We start from the raw sequence: 19530 nt of genomic DNA on the forward strand, positions 1-19530 counted from the left end.
TTCCCCTCCCCCAAACTCCTGAGACTTTGACAGTGATGAATGGCCCAGACCTGCTTTGCATACTCTCCACGTCTTGGGAGAGAGAGAACAGGAGACCTGCCCCCACCCATAGTGCTGTGGGATTTCCCCCCTTTAGACTGCCCCCTGCTGGGCTAGAGAGCACAAGACAGGAGGGACTGCTAGAGGACACAGGAGGGCAGGGAAGTCCAAAGACAAGGCTTCCAAGGAACCCAAGGTCCCAGCTGCTGTTCAGACCCTTGTGCCCCCTTCTCTGCCACACCTAGCCATGCTCCGTCTCAGATGTCCTGTTCCAGGTTCTTTCCAGGGACGGTGGCAGGTCACTTGCCTGTATGGGACCTGAGATTTCTAGAAGTCCAGGGTAGGGTGAAGTGGAATAAGGAGGGGATAAGGAGATAGAGAGGGAGGGGGCAGGCAGGACCATCTCCAGAAGACAGGCTCCTTTCCCCAGTATCCCACCCACAGCCTGAGCAGGGGCCAGGCTGACACCTGGAAGATCAAGGCAATCTCAGTGCAAACATCTGTAAACCAGGTGTGAAGCTGGGGCAGAGACTGGGGGTTAAGAGTCTGGTTGAACCTTGGGCGTTGGGGACCACCGCCTCCTTCACCAGCCACTGAAAACTGCCATGGCTGCCGTGGAACTAGACCTGCAAGGTTTACCTCCCTGGGGCTGGATCTGACCTAGTCGTGGGGTGTGGTGCATGCAGGAGAGGGGAAGAGGGAGAGCGGGAGGGCTCCAGCCCCACCCTGGGTTTGCCCGGAGACTAACCCAGAGATAGAGTGATTTGGGAAAAACCAGGTATTTGTGGGGGAAGGAAGACAGCCTGAGTCCCACACAGATGGCAGCAAATGTCAGCCAGCAGAGCCCTGAGGGCAGAGGGAAGAACAGGAGAGAAATGGACAGTGGGAATGAGCCAGCAGGGCTCAAGAGAGGGCCTCACCGGTGGAGGCTGGCGGGGAAGGGGATGCAGACCATTTGAGCCTGCAGCCTCAGTTTTTCTCATCTCTAGATGAGAAAAACGTCTCCCTCGGGGACGTTGTGAGAATTAAACTCAGCTAATACAGCACCAAAGGTGAAAGTACCCAGCTACAGTGCCAGGCATACAGTGGGTATTCAAGAAACACAGCTGTGTCCAGGTGTTTGCTCTGCTTCGGGTGTTCCTCCAAGGGAATTTTATTCCCTGCATTTATGGGGTCTGACATGTCCAGTGTGTTCTCTAAGGAGCCAGGAGCAGGACTGGGCCAAGATGCTACAGCATCCCCCTCTCCCTATAGGGAATGGTTGTGTGTGTCTGTGAGGAGGGTATGCGCAGAGGCTGTGGGTCTCTGTGAGGACAGATAGGAGACCTAGGGCAGGCTGGGGATGACCCAATCTAATAGAGGGTTGCTAGCCTCACTGGGCTCGCCCAGCTTACATTATCCTGGGCCTGGAATAGGCTGCCCGTGCTCTGACCCTTTGGTATGCAAGGCCCACACCTTGGCACATACTCCTTTCCAGAGCCTTGGGATATCAGTGTAGATTCACAAGAGTCATTGGTTATAACACAAATTGGGTAGCTCAATAGCCTAGGTTAAAATCATGACATTTCTACTTCCTGGCTGTGCGGCTTTAGGCAAGTTAATTCACCTCTCTCGTCTCAGAATGTAGGGCAGGCAAGGACAGGTCGAGGACAAGGGCCACAGAAATTGAGGGTGTGTGTGTGTGTGTGTGTGTGTGTGTGTTGATGCTGATCTGGGAGGCCCAGGGAGGGGTGTGACTGCTACTGGAGCAGTGAGGGCTTGGATAAGAGAGGATCCATGTGCTGTATGGATTCCAAGTTCTTCTCAGTCTCCTCTTGGGGGGTGGTAATTTCTCCCTACCTCAGGGGCCTGAATCCTTACATCTGAGGCCCTTCTAGGGTGGCACAGACAGTGGGGGCCTGGAGTCAGTGATCCTGGCTGCAGCTGAGAATAAGTCTGGTCCTACTACTGAGGCCCCTAGAGCTGGAGTGGACAGGCTGAGGCAGAAAGGTTGTGCTGTGACCAGCAGTGACCAGCATGTAAAGCAGGCCTCAAGTCCTCTCCTCTTTCCTCTGCTGCCATCTCCACCCAGAATTAGGGGGTGCCAACGCACAGTCAGGAGTTGCTTAGGGTTCCCAAGTCTGGCACCATAGCCTCATTTCCCCCTTCCCCTACCTGGTTTCGGGCTTGCCTCCCAAGAGACACTGGGGGTGTGTTGGCAGCAGAATGTGAGGCTGGTGTTGGGGTTTGGTAGTGGTGATTTTAGGTGGGAATCTTGAGATGTGACCAGGAATACAGATGGATAGTCCCAGGCCTAGCAACCTGTGAACAAAGAGTAGAGTCCTGACCCATCCTGACGCTGCTCCCTTCCAAGTGTGATTTGGACCAGGAATGAATTACATAAGCAAGTAGGCAAGAAGGGGCTGAACATGTGACAAGTCAGTATGGTACAGGCTTTGGAATTGGTTTAGGCTTTGGAGACAGAAATGCCTGGGGAAATGTCTTGCTTCTACCACTGATTAGTTCAGTGACCTCAGTGGAGCTATTTCTCTTCCCTGAGCCTTGTCTTCCCTCTTATGTGAAATGAGGGGTGTGGAACTTATCCCAAGGGACTATGAGAGGAAACCCACCTAACATGATTCTTGGCACAGAGTCAGCACTCAGTAAGCAGCAGGCTTCTTTCCATACTCAGGTGCTATGCACACACTTCAAGGGATCCTAGTCCCCAGGCTGGACTATTGGTGTGCCCTTGCACCTTGTTCTCATCTCTCCTTGTTCACACCCCAATAAGGGGTCCAGCTGTCAGGTGAGAGACCCGACTTAGCTTCTCCTGGTCTCTGTGCCCCCAGAACGTTTTCACCCTCCAGGCCCTGGCCCTAAAAGGAGGAGGGGCCTAGCTTCTCCCTTCTTATTCCATCCCCTCCAAATCCAGGTCCACTCTAAAGCCAAAGAAATCATCATAGGATCCAGTGAGAAACACCTACTTGAGTGCGATAAGGACATGAACCTGTTTAGTAAACGGTAGAACCCTTTGGGAATGTTGCTCACCTGTCTCCATCAAGTAGCCCCAAGGAGACTATACCCCAAAGCCAACCCCAAACCCAGATCTTCCTCCTAGTGCTTTCCCTTCCACCCCATACTGGACCGCGGTTCTTGCCAAGGCTACCACGCCCGTCCTAAGTCTCAAGTTCAAGTGAAGCGCTAGGTTCCTGGATGAGAGCTTCCCATTTCTCCCGGGCTCCCGCAGTGCTATGGAAGACCAGTAGGGGGAGACATTAGCACGTGGGTATGCCTGTTGGGGTCGGACCAGGAGAGCGGGCCGGACCGGGAGGGTCTGAGCTGTGGGATGGAGCCAAAGTTATAGGCAAGGAAGCGAGGAGGGGCGGGGAGAATGGGCCAGGGCTGGGAGACAAAGACCCAGATGGTGAGGCCGGGAGGGCCTAGAGTCTGGCGTCTTGGGGCCAGGACGCTCGCTTTTGCTTTTTCAAAAGGCGTCTGCCTGCACACTTTCCTCTTTGCCCAGGAGGTGTCTTTCTTTATCGAAGAAAGATAAAAGTCTTTATTCCCGCTGGCCTGTTCCGGGGTCTTGCCTGCCCCTTCAGACAGGACAAGACTCTAAGTTTGGGCTCCCAGGTCCCACAAAGCTCTCCCCTGAGGCTGAGATTCCAAAGACCTGGTCCCCAGGGGCACCTCCCACCCACCTCCATCTGGTACTTGATCTCTTTTGAGTCTCCATCACCCATCGGATCTGTGTGTTTAGGACTCCAGGTCCAAGTGCAAGCAGACACTGCATTGTGAGGTAAGAAGGAGGAAGGCCCACCAGAGCCCTAAGTGAGATGGGACATGGGACGGGGAGCAACCAGGGTACTTTTGTCACAGAGGTGGGCACAGAGCAGGACTTCAGGGTTCCTGTATAAAGAGAATGGAAGTACGTTCCCGGGATACTTGCGACAGGGCCTATCTGGTTCAGTGGGCCGGAGTGTCGACTAGGCGCGCGAGAGGAGAGCAGGCCGACAGCCCTAGAGGAACGCTAACTTCCACCCGCCGAGCGCTCTGGGAACGGGACTAAACCGGACCAAGCCCTAACCACAAGACCCGCACTCTCAAATTGGTGCCATCGTGAGCACGGCGTCCTTAAGAGCTCCCAGGAGCCCCGCCCCCTTCCTGTTCTAGGGGCGTGACAGGAGACAAGGACCCCGAGACGGAGCTTCCTATTGGCTAAGAGGAGTAGGGTCGGCCTTGCGTTCGCCTGAGCAGGGGAGAAGACAGCTCCGCGGCAGCCGGGGGAGTCTATGCGCGCTGGACAGCAGTGGGAGGCGTGTGAGAGTCGCACTGGCCGAAGACCTTCGGGTGCAATCGCCGGGGAGCTAGGACTCGGCGACGGGGCTGCGGAGCGACCCGGCCGAAGCTTCAGAAGCGCAAATCGATGGGACTATCTCGGTCCGCTGCGTCTTCCCGCTCTTCTGAGTACACTGAACGGGGCCCCCGCTGAAGTAGAAGCTGTCGGTGGGGCGCGCAGCCCAGAGTCCCAGTGTGGCCTGGAGGAACGGAGACCGTGCCAGGGCGACCCAGCCGGGAGCCCCCGGACTGAGCTCGCATTGTGGGGAGACTCCCACTTCTTCCAAGGGCCGTCGATCCCGGGACAGTCGAGGCGTCGGTGCGGCCACCGAGTCCTCAGTGGGGAGACCCAGTCAGGGAAAGGGCGCGCAGACCCGAACAGTCTCGGGGAGCCCAGCGGAATCGGGCCGGATCACCGGGGGCGCAGAGCCCCCGTCGCGCCTCGTGCGGCGGAGAGACCAGAGGAGCAAGACCTCGGAGGCCGCGGCCCATGCCCGGGCTGGGGACGGCTGCCCAGTGAGTCCGCCTGGCCCGCCGGCCGGAGAAGAGCGACGCCGAAGCCGGCGGGAGGGGAGCACTTCAAGGCCGGTGACTGCGGAGGATGGGCGCCTGAGCGGTTCAGAGCGCAGCGCAGCACGGGAAGGCGAGGCCAGTTTGCTGAGGAGGCGCCAGGGGATCCCAAGTGCAGCCTGCTCCTGGGAAGATGGCCCGGCCTGGGCAGCGTTGGCTTGGCAAGTGGCTTGTGGCGATGGTCGTGTTGGCACTGTGCCGGCTCGCCACGCCGCTGGCCAAGAACCTGGAGCCCGTGTCCTGGAGCTCCCTCAACCCCAAGTGAGTAACTTATTGGCTCAGATCCCTAGGGGTGGGAGGCACTCCTGCAGGGTGAGGCCACGCGCCCCCGAGTGCGTGTGGGGAGGTGTTTCGAGGAGGAGCGGCGCCCCATTTTGTCTCTGGCGTTTTCGAGTGTGTTTTCCTGCGGGCGGGTGGGGCAGGGTGCGGCGGAGTGGGGTGGGGGGCGCTCGGCTGGGTTGTGACCCCTTGGCTTCCGCGCTCTCTCCTTCGCACGTCCTGGATCAAGTCGGGATTGCCGCGCCTGGCGGAGCTGGGAGTCTGGGCGCTCGAGGGCGCACCCGAGAGCTGGGTGGGGGAGAGAACGTATTCCCCTGTGGGGCTCCTGGGAACGTGGCGGTTTTCTCCGAGAGCCGCTTTAGGGGCGAGCTTGACCTGGGTGGGGGACGAGGTCGGAACACAGGTTTCTCGTTTGTTTGGCTGTGAAGGGACCACGGCTCGGGACTCCGCGCGTGGGGCGGGTGGCTGCGCCTGTATCCCCATTCGGGCTTCTCCCATTTCCATTTCTCTTTCTTCTCTCTTTGCTTCCCTAGCTTTTCGCTTTGCCCTCTCTTCTGGCCCTTCTTTTCTCCCTATGGGGGCCATGGAAGGGCGGGCGCCGCTCCCAGGCTCACAAAGGCGGCTGGTGGAGAGGGGCGGAGTGGGAGAGGGATTTGTTGGGGAGGGGAGTTCAATCCAGCGCCCGTCGGGGGACCAGTGGAGCCAGCGGCAGAGCTTCGAGGGCCAGCCCAGGCAGAGTGGCGTCGGAGTTGGCGAGGGAGGGAGGGTGGGATGGAAGGATCCCTGGCCAGGCGGGTCCCGGTGCCCCCCCCCCCGCCATGTCCCTCAGATTGGGAAGCTATGCTTAGCTTTTCCCAAGGGGTTGGGGATGTAGCTATGTAGAGGAGATCCTTTCTTTTCTTCCTCTTCCTTCCCCTTCACAATCCCCCCACCCCCAAACAACACACACACCTTTTAGGGCGGTGGCTCAGTGGTTTCTGGGCTGTTAGTGAAGAGTCTGGGGCTATGTAGTGACCTCTGGACCTTTTACTCTTTTGGCATTCAGAACTGGGGTTGGAATCCAGCGTCAAGATTGCTCTTCCTGTTTTGTGGAGGTCCTGGTAATGTGCAGATACCCCTACTTAGTAGGAAACTGGGGGGCTTTGGCCTGCCCTCTGTGCTCTCTGATTTTTGTATCTGTAATCTCTTTCCACTCTTCTGGGCTCCCCGGCTAACTTCCCGGGCTCCTGCCTGCCTTGGCCTCTTACATTCCAGGGACAGTGGCTCTCTCAGCCCTGGAGTGGGAGAAGGCCGCTTCTCTAGTTCTATTCTTGGGTTAAGGTAGGGTCCTATTTACCAGTTTGTGGGATGGCTAAAACAAGGTCAGTGTAGAGGGTTCCGGAAAGGAAACAAGGTACAAGCAAAGGGATTGACAAGAATTTCTTCCCCACCCAGGAGCCAGACTGGGTGCAGCGCTCTCCTAACAGCAGGGAGTTAAGATAGTCTGGGGGCCCTGAGCTGTTTAGCTCAAGGGAAAGGGTTGTGAAGAGCCCAGTTTCCCCCCACCCCCTGCTTACAGGGGAGGTGGAGGCTGGAAATGCTCTCTCTCCAGTCAGGATAGCTGAAATCCGCCTGGGGTAGCCCATTATAGGGGCTCATGGGAGTGACCTAATTGCTCTCTCGGGTCTCTAACCAGTGATAGCAGGCAGCTCTGCAGCTGGAAAGGAGCCCTCCTGCAGAGTTGGAGGGGGGGGCTGGGAGAAACATCTCTCTGAGCTTCTCCCTTTTTGTGTTTTGAGCCTTTAGTGCTGTGGACCAGTTTCCAGGTTTTTGAGTTCCACCCACCCCACCATCCACTTCAGGCTGAGGGCAGGCATCTGGGTGCAGGGTGAGGACTCAGTAGGACTACGTAGGACCCGCACAAATTCTGTCCTGTAATTGAGCAGATCCCAAGAATGGTGGGGGACTGATGCTGGTGCCTCTGCATGCCCCCCAGTTCCATCCAGGCCCGGGGGTCTGTGTGTGTTGGTGCATGGGGGGCTGGGCAGGAGGACAGGAGGGGGGCACTGCCCTCAGCTCCACAAGAGCTCCAGGGGCTGCTTCTGCCACCGCACCCAACCCTCAGGCTGCCACAGCCTTTCAAATAAACAGTCTGTCTCTGTCTGTCTCTCCCTCTTTGCCTCCTGCACGAGTTCTCCCTCTCAGGTCTCTATTGGTTCACCCTCTCACACCCTCTATGAGCCTCACTCACCTCCCCTCTCCAGTGAGGCTCACCCTGCTCTCCCTCTTTCTCACACTCCCTCTCACTCTTAGTCACTCTCTGCCTCTTTTTCTCAAGTCCTTTTGTTTCTCGCACATGCCCGTGCTCTCCCTCACAGGCTCATTTTCTCTCTTCCCTCCCCTCTTCCTCCGTGCTTTTGGTCTCTTTCCTCAGCCTTGTCAGGAGCTGGCACCCCCCCACACACACACTCAAATCTCCCAGTGCCTATAAACCTTGCTTAATTGCTTCCTTCTTGGGGAAAAGAAATCAAAATAAAGAAGTGGTGGGGCTGGGGGTATGTTTCCAGGTTCCAGGGTGCATGCAGCCCCCGCCCTGACTGAGAGGGGAGCAGGAAGCGCTGACTTAAGACTTCCAGGCTCTTTCCCAGAATTGGTGCTGGGGTCTTTCAGCGTGAAAGTCTCTGGGTGGTGAGGGCTTCTGCCTCTCCTTTGCCCCTCTTGTCAGATTTGCCTGATGAGCATGGGGGGTGGGTGGTAGGTTTAGTCCCACTACAGGTTGGGAGAAACCAGAGGGTATGCATGTGCTTGGTTGGGGTGGGGGCTGTGATGGAAGGTCCCAGAGTGGCCCCCTCCCCCTAGCCTCTTCCCCAGAGAGCTTGGGGCAGCCGGCAGGCCTCACACTTGAGTCCTCAGCCAAGTCCAGCTGCTGCAGTTCAGTCTCTCTGTCCCATTCTGACCCCTTCCTGCCCCCAACTCAGGTTCCCCCACCTCCAGGGAGTGGGAATGTGCCTGAGATCACATTACACCTTCCCTATAAGGAGGTGGGGGTGGGGGGTTCAGCTTGGTGTCCAGGACCCTTGACTCCAGCCAGCATGGGTGGGGGCAGCTGCAGACCCCAACCTAGGCTTGCCTGCTAGGAGCCAAAATGTTGGTCCCAGCCCCCTCACAGCTGTTCCAGCTCACAGTCCTGGGGAGGCCAGCTCAGGGGCCCCTTTCCGGGGCAGCTAGAGACCTGACCTCTTCTACTCTGGCTGATTGGCCACAGGTGGGGGCTTGAGAGTGATGGGAACCCAGCAGCTCCTAAAGTTTCCTGTTCCCCTCCCTCCCCACCCCCACCCCAGGCAGTTGGGCAAAAGCAAGAAGGGCCTGTGAGGCTGGGGTGGGGGCTAAATGGAGGGTTCCCTGTCTCCCCTCAGGTTCTCCGCTGCCTCATCAGCTCAGGTGGATGGGAATGGACAGGCCCTGGACACTACTGTTTTCTGGGGTTGGGACTGTGGAAGGGATGGGCCAACCGGGAGGCTGCTTGTTGCCATGAAAACACCAGGTTTGGGGGAGGGTCCACTCTGTGATTATTAGGCAAGTTGAGGTGGGGGGCGTTGCTCACCAGCCACATCCTGGATTCCTGGCCCTGGAATAGCAGCCCCTCCTGTGTGTGTTTTCATAGTGGGCATTTTGGGGCGGGGGTGCCAGCAGCCAGGAGTGGAAGCTCCTTTAGCTTCTTCTAAATGGTATTGTGTTTGGCAGGCCAGCTTAACAGTCAGGCAGCACCTTGCTACTTACTTACAAAGCATCCTCCTATGTGAGTTCGTTGGTGGTTCCCATGAGCCCTGGGGAGTAGGAATTGCCCCCTGCCCCCTGCCGTCTGTTTCCAGATGAGAAGGCCTGTGCCTGGAAGAAGGAAGTGACTTGTCTAGACTCAGCTCACAGGGGACAGAGCTTGCCGTATGCCATTCTTTCCATGCCATCCTGCTCCCTCAGGATCTAGGAGAGAGAGGAATTCAAGGTGGGGTTTGGAAAGAGGAGCCGGCTCCCTGCCCTTGGGTTCCCCTCTTTACCTCACAGGTGTGCGTGCATCTGTCCTTGTGACTCAGGCCCTGCCTGTGTGGGACGAGCAGTGCCCTGGCTTCCTTCTTCGATTTGGTTAGGTTTGCCTCTGAGGGCAGCCTGCTCCAGTCACCTGAACTCGGGGCGGTCAGCTCCTGCCTGGCACTCTCCCTCCTAAGCTCAGAGTGGTACCTTGGGTTCCTCTCTGGGCCAGGAGCCTCACTTCCTCTCAAGGATCCCACAAAAAGCAGACAACAAGGAAAGGGGTGTGAGGCCCCCTCCATTGGACCCAAGTATGAGCCTGGGAGGGCCGAGGGAGGGCAGAGTTCAGTGTAGGTGGGGAGGGTGACTTCCTCTGGGATTCTCCTGGCTTCTCTGTCTCCAACGGTGTGTGTGTGTGTGTGTGTGTGTGTGTGTGTGTGTGTGCCAGGACCCAGCTGCTGTTCCTGCCCACCCACGCCTGGGCGGGCACTGCTGGGACACGCCAGGCCTGCTCCTGCTGCCTCGGGGGCTGGGTGGAGCTGGAGGAATGAAAGAGGAGCCTTTAATTTGGGGGCTCCCCACCCTTGCTGGGATGGGAGCAGACTTGAGCTTTGGCTTGGGGTCTGTCCTCCACTTGTCCTACCACTCTGTGGGTACAGGCACAGTGCCGCCGGGGTCTCCGCATCAAGGCAGTGGCTGGAGTCTACTACCAAACTTGGACTGGTGCGTCCTGGGACCAGGCTCTCCCTTCGGCCACTCTTTGACCACAAGTTTCTAGAGCCTGAGGGAAGGAAAGCATGAGCCTGGTGGAACATGGGCACATTTCTGGGCATGACCCCCATAGCTGCAAGCTGCCCCCACTGCAGATTGTTTGTGTTTGGACAGAGAGGGGCTCAGCGGAACGAAGGAAGCAAGAGGGCAGTTAGCCTCTGACCAGGATACTGCCCCAGACCCTTCAGTCTTCTCGCCTCCCAGGATTTGTAACTAGCAGTCATGGCAACACTTCTCAGCAGAAAGGCTGAGGGAGAGACTTGGGCTAGGGTGGAAGGGAAGAGGTAGGCCATAAGAAGGAGCTGGAATGCTCCAACAGCCTCCCCCAAGTCCTTTTCCTCCCTGGGGTGGCTCACTGGGGTCCTGGGGCTATCAGAAGCTGAGAAGGGAAGGCCTCAGGGGTTACCATGGCGACCTGCTTTGGGCTTCCTGCTGGGCCTTGTCAATCCCCTTATTTTCCAGAAAAGGGCTTTGTCTGGGGGTGGCCCCAGGCAAGAAAGCTTGGCCTGATAATAGTTTTTGAAAAGTGGGGGATAAAGAGTTTAACTTGGGGACAATCTCTTTGTCCTCCGCTCTTGCCCCTACTCCTAACCTGACATGTATGAGGGGAGACCTGCAGGGTCCCCCCCACCCCCACCTGAATAGTATGACTAGTGTTTATGACTAATGTTGTAGGCTTCACTCTTGCTGGCTACACACCTGCCCCTTATGTCCCCTTGCCATTTTCCTGGGCTTCTCGTAGGCCAAGAAGCAGTTCTGATGTTTGAGAAGATGCTGTGGAGGCACCATTATAGGGGATCAGGGTCAGGGAAGGCAGGTCTCATCAGGCTCCTCTTCCTTCTGCACTTTAGGGGAAGGTGAGTTTCCCTCTGCCAGCTGCTATGCAAATGAACTGATGAATATTCATGAAGTCTTTTGCTGAGGTTGAAGAGAGTCTGAGCGGTGTTAGGGGCCATAGTTCTTTTTTCTACCCCCTCCTCCATCCACTGTATAGACATCTGTTTCCTCGATGGCTCTGGATTCAAGGTAGAGCCCCCAGTAGCTGGAAGCCCTGTGTTTCAGATCCGGAGCTCCAGACCCTGAGCGGCCATAGATGTGCTTAGAACAGCTAAGCCCCCGGTGAGGAAGCAAGGGCCAAGTGGCACGAGAGGTGAGATGACCTATATCCCTTCGCATGCCCTCTGTGCACCTGCCATCACCTCCATGGAAGGTCTTGTTGAAGCGCAGCTCTGAGGAATCAGCCAAGGCTTTAGGTCTTCTTAGAGCCCCAGGACTTAATGTCCCGGCAGAGGGTAGCGTCCTCCAGTCAGCTTGGAGCACCTCTCTTACATAGGAATTTTCAACTGATCACACCATCCCTCATATGAGGGACCTGGACTCAGTAGGTCTCAAAGTTTCCACTGGTTCTAAGAAGTTAGAAGTCATTGAATCCAGCTATCAGTGTGAGGCTGGGGAAATGAAAATGGCCTTGGGAATTATGGGGGCCTGGGGTGAGGCTGTTCCCTCTTCAGTGTTTATAGGGGCCTTCCTCCCATGCCTGCCTCCTTTTTGGCCCTCTAGAATCTAGGTACTAAGGGAAAGACCTTCTTGTTGTGGTTTTTACCCTCCTGTAGAGGAAGATGGCAGGTCTCAGCTTGTCAAAGCCTCGTTTAACACAGAAGGAGGACTGCCTTTCTTCATCTGCTTGGTCTAGACTCACCTCCTTGTGTATCATTTGCCTCCTTTGAGTGAGGGCCCTGAGCTCCCGGGCAGGCCCTCGTACCTTGTGGTCCCCAGTGAGCAACAAGCCCCCAGGAAGAGGAGCCATGCTCTCCTGCTGTCAGCTCTGTTCCCTTGAAGTGCTACTTTCAACCCTCCATTGTCCTTGCTAGAAGGTCTGTCCCCAGTGGGATGCTTGTTGTGACACTTGAGGCCTTTCAGACTCGCCCCAGCTGAGCTTTTCCACCCCCTCTTCTGCTTCTCTCTACCAATTGTGGGACCAGCCACTGGCCTGGGGTTTGTGTTCTTGCCACTCCTGTCCATTCTTGCTCTGTGTTAACTTCTTATTTTCTTCCTCCCTCCCCACCCCACCCCCGCCCCGCCAGGACCCACTTGCATTCTGCTCCTTCTGAGGAACCATCTCCTATCAGATGAATTGTCTCCTTCCTCTCGCTGCTTCCAGCCCTTGCGGTTTGAGCCACCATCCTCCCACATAACCTACAGATAGCCTGGTACTGTCTGTTGCTAAAGCATGGATCCTTTTTACTTTTCTGACCCACAGCAGTCAGAAAAATCCTCAAGGATGGGGTCGTAGCTTCTCTTCCCAGCCAGCCCCCGCCCCCCCCCCCAAAAAAAACCCAAGACTGGTGTCATAGGCATTTGCTGTTGGTATCTTGCCTCGTGGCAGACTAGACTGTTTCTAAGCAGGAGTCAAACATGTTGAGTACCTACTATGTGCTAGGCACTCTGCATGCACCACTGTACCCACTCCACAATCCTGGGGCAGGGGTGATGGATAGGGCTCTTACCACTGCTAGTTTATAAGTGAAGAAGCTGAAACTCTGTGAGATCATACAGCTCATTCAAGGTCGCAGAGCTAGGAAGGGCCATGTCTGTCTGGTTCCAAAGTCTGTCTACTTTCTCCTTCCTCCATGCTATTGCCTTGCTCCCAGCTCCAGCCTGCCCAGGCTCAGAAATGGCCAAGATAGCACCATGGTTTGACTATAAGCTTACGTAAGGACAGAGTGATAGGGGTAGATGGGCTTGGGCAGTTGCCCTCCCTCTGCTACTCCCTGATCCCAGCCTTCAAAATTAGAAGATGAACCTGGCTCAGAAGGCATTTGGCCTGCTCCCTCAGGGTCTATAACAGGGGCAGATGTGGAGGTGGGGGTATTAGAACACAGATGTGTGAGGTTCCTGGGACCATCTCTTACATGATCTGTTGTCGGTGTTTGGGCCATTTCTCCCCTCCGTCTGCTCTTTTTTAGGATTGAGACTAGTCAAGTTTGGGGACTCAGGTCCTCATGCTATGGGGGTTAGATGGGTCCCCCCTCTAAGACACTGGCCTGTAGGGAGTGGGGAATGCTGTGTAGAGTCTCACCTCGCCAGAGACTACCCATTACTCCTTGGTTCCAAGCAATGCCTATTCCTCTCTCACTATCAGGCCCAAGATTAGCAAGGATGGGAGAGAAGGCTTGGGTCTCAGACAGGTTGAGCTCCCCCAGTTGTAGTTTGGGAGTCACAGGGGTGGTGGCTAAGGCATGTGTGGGCTCATTGTATGTTTGTGTGTGTGCAGATGCACACATACACACACACACACGCGCGTGCATGCACACATGTGCTGGGGAGATGGTAGCAGTGGCTCTGAAGGGATGTAAGTGTGACGGGGGAAGGAGGAGAACAGGGCTACCACCTCCAAGCAGCCCAAGTCTGACACCTTTGGCCATGTCAGCCCCCTGCGGAAATGCCACATTAGGACAAAAGGCTCCCCCAGGTAGGCCGTGCCCCACCCTGCCGAGCAGTCAAAGCCTGGCAGCCTTGCCTATGGGCCACCCCTTCCACACCCTGCTGGCAGTGTGATCGTCTCTCCTCACCCCAGCCTGAGGATGGTAGAAGGACGAGATACCTCTCCTTCCCATCTCCACCTAGCAGGCTCAGCCTGGTTCTCATGGTGTGCGCCCCCAGTTCAGGGGAAGGCCCCGGACCCCCGACCCTGAGGCTGACTGTCTTCCCTTCTGGGCAGGTTCCTGAGTGGGAAGGGCCTGGTGATCTACCCAAAGATTGGAGACAAGCTGGACATCATCTGCCCCCGAGCGGAAGCAGGGCGGCCCTACGAGTACTATAAGCTGTACCTGGTGCGACCGGAGCAGGCGGCTGCTTGCAGCACTGTGCTTGACCCCAATGTGCTGGTCACCTGCAATCGGCCAGAGCAGGAGATCCGCTTCACCATTAAGTTCCAGGAGTTCAGCCCCAACTACATGGGCCTGGAGTTCAAGAAGCACCATGATTACTACATTACCTGTGAGTCCCTTCCCATCATAGGGTTCTCTCGTATGTGGTAGCTGCAGAAGTTTCTAAGTAGTACAGTAAGCTAGCACATGGCCTGTCTTGGTCTGGATCCCTCTGAAGACCGGTGTGCTCTCCTTCCAACCCGGCCTGGGATTTCTGGCCCTAAAATTCACCAAGAGGGTGGCTGTCAGTCCCCTTTGCTCTAGAAGTTGGGTGGGGGAAGACTCCCAATTTGTGGTGCCCACCTGAAGTCCTCATTTTCTTGGCCTGCCTAAGGTCTAATCTCAGGAATGGCAGAGTTGGCAGAACTCTTTGGGATCAGCTGGCGGTTGGGCCTTTCTCTTCATGAGAAATTGGCCCTAAGATGTGAAGGAGCTTCTTGCCCCATGTCACTCGGGGAGTTAGGGACAGTATTGGGACTCCAGCCCAGTTCACCTGACTGGGTTCCTTCCAGTCTGTGCAGGAGCCTCACCCATATTCTGGTTCTGATTGTTTTTCCTCTGAGCAACATGGCTCAAAGAGAAGATGCCTTAGTGTCCACTGAGAAAGAAGGGCTAAGGCCTGGTCATGATCAAGGAGTAGCATCCTTGGGGGAAGCGCTAGTCTCTGATGTGGGCTGGGTCTGGGGCTGGCTACTCTGTTCTCAGTGCAAGGGAGACAGGCAGAAAGGTTCGCAGGTAGGTGGGAGCTGCTTGCCACCGCCCGCAACTCCCAGTTCTGTTCTTATGGGATAAGACAGCACTAGGATTTCTAGGTAGTGTAGGCAGACCTTTCTCTCCTGCTGACTTCTCTGGCTTCTTGCTACAGCTACATCCAATGGGAGCCTGGAGGGCCTGGAAAACCGGGAGGGAGGCGTGTGCCGTACACGCACCATGAAGATCGTCATGAAGGTTGGGCAAGGTGAGTGCCCGGTGTGAGGGCTCCCCAGTTGAGCCTTTGCAACAGATGTCCCTGGCTTGGTATGCGTGCTTTTGGGAGTAGGGGAGGGGCAATGGGGTCAGAGTATCTGAGGTCTGACTTATAGGTCACTGTTGGCTTGTGCTAGATGACTGAGGTCCCTGGCTCACCCGTCCTCTCCCCACCCCCAGACCCCAATGCTGTGACGCCTGAGCAGCTGACCACCAGCCGGCCCAGCAAGGAGGCAGACAACACTATCAAAATGGCCACGCAGGCCCCCAGCGGCCGGGGTTCCCTGGGTGACTCTGACGGCAAGCATGGTGAGTGCTGTGGGTGTCTCCCAAAAGGGCAGAAGCCATTGCCTGGCCACCCTTTCAGGCCCTGTCTCTGAAGCAAGGCAGGACGGGGCCCAGCCAGGAATGGGCAGTGTGTCCCTGGGACCCATGGCCAACCATGTCTCCCCTCCCTCCTCCTTCCTCAGAGACTGTGAACCAGGAAGAGAAAAGCAGCCCTGGGGCAAGCGGAGGTGGCAGTGGGGACCCCGACAGCTTCTTCAACTCCAAGGTGGCATTGTTCGCAGCCGTTGGCGCTGGCTGTGTCATCTTCCTGCTCATCATCATTTTCCTGACAGTTCTGTTACTCAAGCTGCGCAAACGGCACCGGAAGCACACCCAGCAGCGGGCGCCCGCCCTCTCCCTCAGTACCCTGGCCAGTCCCAAGGGGGGCAGTGGCACGGCGGGCACCGAGCCCAGCGACATCATCATCCCCTTACGGACTACAGAGAACAACTACTGCCCCCACTACGAGAAGGTGAGTGGGGACTACGGGCACCCTGTCTACATCGTCCAGGAGATGCCACCCCAGAGCCCAGCGAACATCTACTACAAGGTCTGAGGGCCCAGCGCAGCCTCGGGTCCCCAAGAGACAGTCGGCCAGGACTGCATCTCTCCTTTATCCCCCACACTCCCTCCCCTGACCAGCTGTGCCCACCTTTGTATTTAGTTTTGTAGTTTCTTGGCTTTTATAATCCCCCTTTTGCCCTGTCCCCTGGGCTTCGGAGGGGGGTGCTTGTGCCCCCAGCCCCCACGCTCTTGTGCCTTCCCCCTCTGGCCAGGCCTCTGGGCTCTGCAGGGGCGCCCCTTCTTGGGGGGCAGGGTTGGACGCTGATGGACAGCAGGCAGGAAGATGTCCCCCCGGCTCTGCCCCCCTTCCCCCTTCCCCTCTTTCCCAGGACTGTTTGTCCACTATGATCACTGTTTTTAATGTTTTTGTGTTCATTTTTTAGCTGTCAACTCATTTTCATCTGTTTTTTAAAGAAAAATGGAAAAATGTAAAAGCCAGCCCCTCCTTGGGCTTTCTGAGCCTGGCCCGGCCCAGTTTAAGGGAAAAAGGGCAGGATATGGCCAGCCAGGAATCATAGGATGGTATCTCTTTTATAAACTCCTTGGTGTTTGGGGGAGGGGTGGCTTGGCCAGAGCTATTCTTGCCCAGGAGGGAAGATGAGAGTGCCATTGGGCAAAGCATCTCACCATGCCCTCCTGACCCTCCTACAAAGCTGATCTTGGCAATGGGGTAGTGGCTGCCACCCTTCCACCACCCCCCTCAAAAAAAAAAAAAAAAAAAACCTCTTCCTTGTGGGATTCCTGGGCATCTCCTGCCTCCCTCACTCTCACGGTAATTAACGTCTTAATTGGCTGTTGCCTGGGGAACAGGAGAGCTGCTGCAGGCAAATGACCTCATGGGGGTGGAGGGAGGTGAGGTGCCCAGGTGGCTATTTGCCCTGCAGAGCTGGGAGTTCCCCCTCCCCCTCCCCGTCCTGTTCTCTTCTCACCTTTGGCATCCTTTGGCCTAGTGGGAAACAGAGGCCCAGGGCAGAGACCTAAGCGGGTATAAAGCCAGGTGGCCTGCTCCTTTCCTGGGCTCTAGCACAGGCAGGTGTCCCCCTCAACCCAGCTTCCCCTGGCCCCTCCAATCTTGGGCCAGGGCCTGGAAAGAGGAAGAGGCTGCCCAGGGCTGGGCCAGCATGCCGTGCACTTTGACCCCGGTTCCTTGCCAGCACGGCTGCTAACAGACTGCCACTGGAGTGCGCTTTGTAGGCGCTCCCCAAGTGGCCATGGAAGGAGCTGGGCCTATCACCACCCACCTCTATACTGCCTCCTGGCCAGCTGCCCACCCCAGTGCCAGGTGGGAAAGGGAGCGAAACAGCCAGCCCCTTCCAGGTGGCAGTTGGAAGGGTTTTTTGTTTTTGTTTCTGTTGCCATTTGTGTAAATACTAGTCTTTTTGGAAGAAATAATGTAAAGATGTTTTGTATAAACTCTGAATTATTTTCTTGTTGCTTTTTTCTTAGAAAAAAAATGAGAACTAAAAAAAAAAAAAAATTAACCACATGGAGAAATGGGTGTAAAATGGTGTCATGATATTGGGGAATGAGCTGTGAGTATGTTAGTGTTTGTGTGTGTGTATGTGTGTGAGAGAGAGAGAGAGAGAGAGATTGAGAGAAGGAGAGAGAAAGATTTCCTGTGCCCAAATCACTGACAATCTGGGCAGGTATGGGAAAAGGGTGGCTTTCCTAGTGGAACAAGATGTTTCAGGTGACCTAGGCCTATTCTATTTTCCCCCACCCCCTACCCCAAGTTCCTCTGCCCTCTTGTTCTGCTAGAGCCTGCAGCCCTTTCTCCCTGTCTGTCCCATCACCTCCGTGGCACAGGCCATGAGCATCCGCCCAGTCTGTCATTAGGCTCTGCTAGAGAGAGTTGATGGGGGAGGGGGTGTTCCCATGGGGACCTGGGTGTGTCCACAGGCACTGCCACCACTTGGCTGGAACTACATCTGGGACCTGCTGGCAGGCCTGGCCCTGTCCTGCCTCAAGATACCTAAAGGTAGATAGAAATAACTTTACAAGAGTTGGGCCTCAGCTGTGGCCCACTGGGGACTGGGGTTGCTTCAGGCCACCCAGTTCACTTCTTAGCCAGAAGAATCTTCTTCTCTTGTCTTCAGAGGTGGGCTACCCCAGAGTCCTCACCGTGGCATACTCAGGGGCTTCTGGCTGGCAGGCAAAGCCCTAGAGCTAAGCAGCCATGAATAGCCGTGAGCACCCAGTGTCCCACAGGCTGAGGGTGCAGGAGGGTCTGGCCCCAATCCCTCAACAGAGAGGCAGAGTGGCAAGGGCCTGGAGCCTTCCTGCTCCAGTCTGGGGGTGGGGAACTCCCTGTAGAGCTGGCCAAGGCAGATGTCAGGAGAGGAGGCAAGTGAGATCCCAGTAGCTAGAAATGGATAAGAAGGCACTAGAGGAAAGAAGAAGGAGGAAGGAAGGGGAGGGCTTGTTAGTGATCCAGAGCAGGAACTCTTCAGAGAACAAGCCAAGGTACAGGCAGAGCTATGAGGGAAGTGGGAAGCACAGGGAGAGGAAGGGGGAGGAGAGCTATGGGACCTGTAGGGTGAAGGGAAGGGAGGCTGGGCTGGAGCAGGGCTGGGCCTGGCTGGGGTGCTCCTGGAGCCAGCTGGGGCAGAGGCTGTTTATTTGGTTTCTCATTAACCAAAGGAAGTGCCTGGATCAGATGGGGCCTCTGTTACTTGACTGCCTGCCCAGAGTGGGGCCCCCAGCCTGGGTCGGGGGTCTTTAACCAGGGCTTGGTTTTCAGGACAGGTTGATGTCTCTAACTGGGGTGGAGCCTGACCGGCTTGATTGAGCCCTTCATGCACTTCTGAAACTCAATGTCCTTGGGTGGTCCCCCACTATCAGCTATCAGCTACCCTCTTGCCCTGCCGGTGGGGGGGTCAAGTTCCTGGGGGCCCCTTGGGAGTAGCTGTGGGGGTGTGAAGGCAAGTCAGTGGGAGAAAGCTGGGGAAAGTGTGGGGCCGTCTCTCTAACAGCCCAGATCTGTGACTGGCTCTTCCCACTTGCTCTGGCCTGAGGGCTGTGGCGGGTGCTGGATTGGGCTCGGTGCCTGAGCAGTGCTGGCCACACAGTGGTGCTCAGTAGCTCCTTGTGGCAGTGTCCTTCACCTGGCCCGCGCCTGCCACTTGTCTCAAACACTTACCTTACACACATTATGTCACCAAGTCTCAAAAACCTTCCCGTGAGGGTGGACAGTGGGGAATTCTTTGCCTCCTATCTGAGATGAGGAAATTGAGACCCTATCAGATGCAGTGACTTGCCCAGGGGCACCATCAAGTGATCCAGAGCACTGGGATTGGAGCCCAGGCCTTTTCTACACTGTGAGCAAATAGAAGTTCCTCGATGGTAATTCTCCTCCCCACCCCCTTGCCCCTTGCCCTGTCTGGAGTGAGACCCAGCAAGCTTGCTTCCTTAGGGACCTTGAAGAACAGGAACCCTCCCCCACCTTCCCTTCCCAGCTGTGTGGGTCAGAGAGAGACCAAGCTGAGCTAGGTGGAGGCTGGAGGTGTGAGCCTCCTGTGGTAGGGCCCAGACTAGCCGCACCCTCAGCTCTCCTTCCTGTTCCAGCTGGGCCAAGCTCCTGGTGAGTCAGGGATAGACGATGCTTTCCAGGTGAGGGTGGGGCTGCCTGGCTTCCTCTGCAGGCTGAACCCAGATCACCAATGAGGCAAGCTGGACAGGTGCTAACCAGGTCTCAGTTTCCCTCGAAGGGACAGGCCTCGCATGAGCTGGAAAACCAGGGCTCCTGTGATTTATTGCACTGGTC

The 19530-nt window shown here is 56.4% G+C and overlaps 1 protein-coding gene across 1 annotated transcript; it reads left to right on the forward strand.

The window, feature by feature from the left end:
• Window positions 1-4264: 4264 nt before the first annotated feature.
• Window positions 4265-17192, forward strand: EFNB1 (ephrin B1). The gene is made up of 5 exons (XM_059157728.1): window positions 4265-5187; window positions 13703-13980; window positions 14776-14868; window positions 15057-15185; window positions 15347-17192. Exons 1-5 carry the CDS (start codon window positions 5060-5062, stop codon window positions 15757-15759), a joined length of 1041 nt encoding a protein of 346 aa, XP_059013711.1. The 5' UTR covers window positions 4265-5059; the 3' UTR covers window positions 15760-17192.
• The last annotated feature ends 2338 nt before the right edge of the window (window positions 17193-19530 follow it).

Source organism: Mustela lutreola, chromosome X (assembly GCF_030435805.1).
Source record: "Mustela lutreola isolate mMusLut2 chromosome X, mMusLut2.pri, whole genome shotgun sequence".
In the NCBI taxonomy this organism is placed as follows: Eukaryota; Metazoa; Chordata; class Mammalia; order Carnivora; family Mustelidae; genus Mustela; species Mustela lutreola.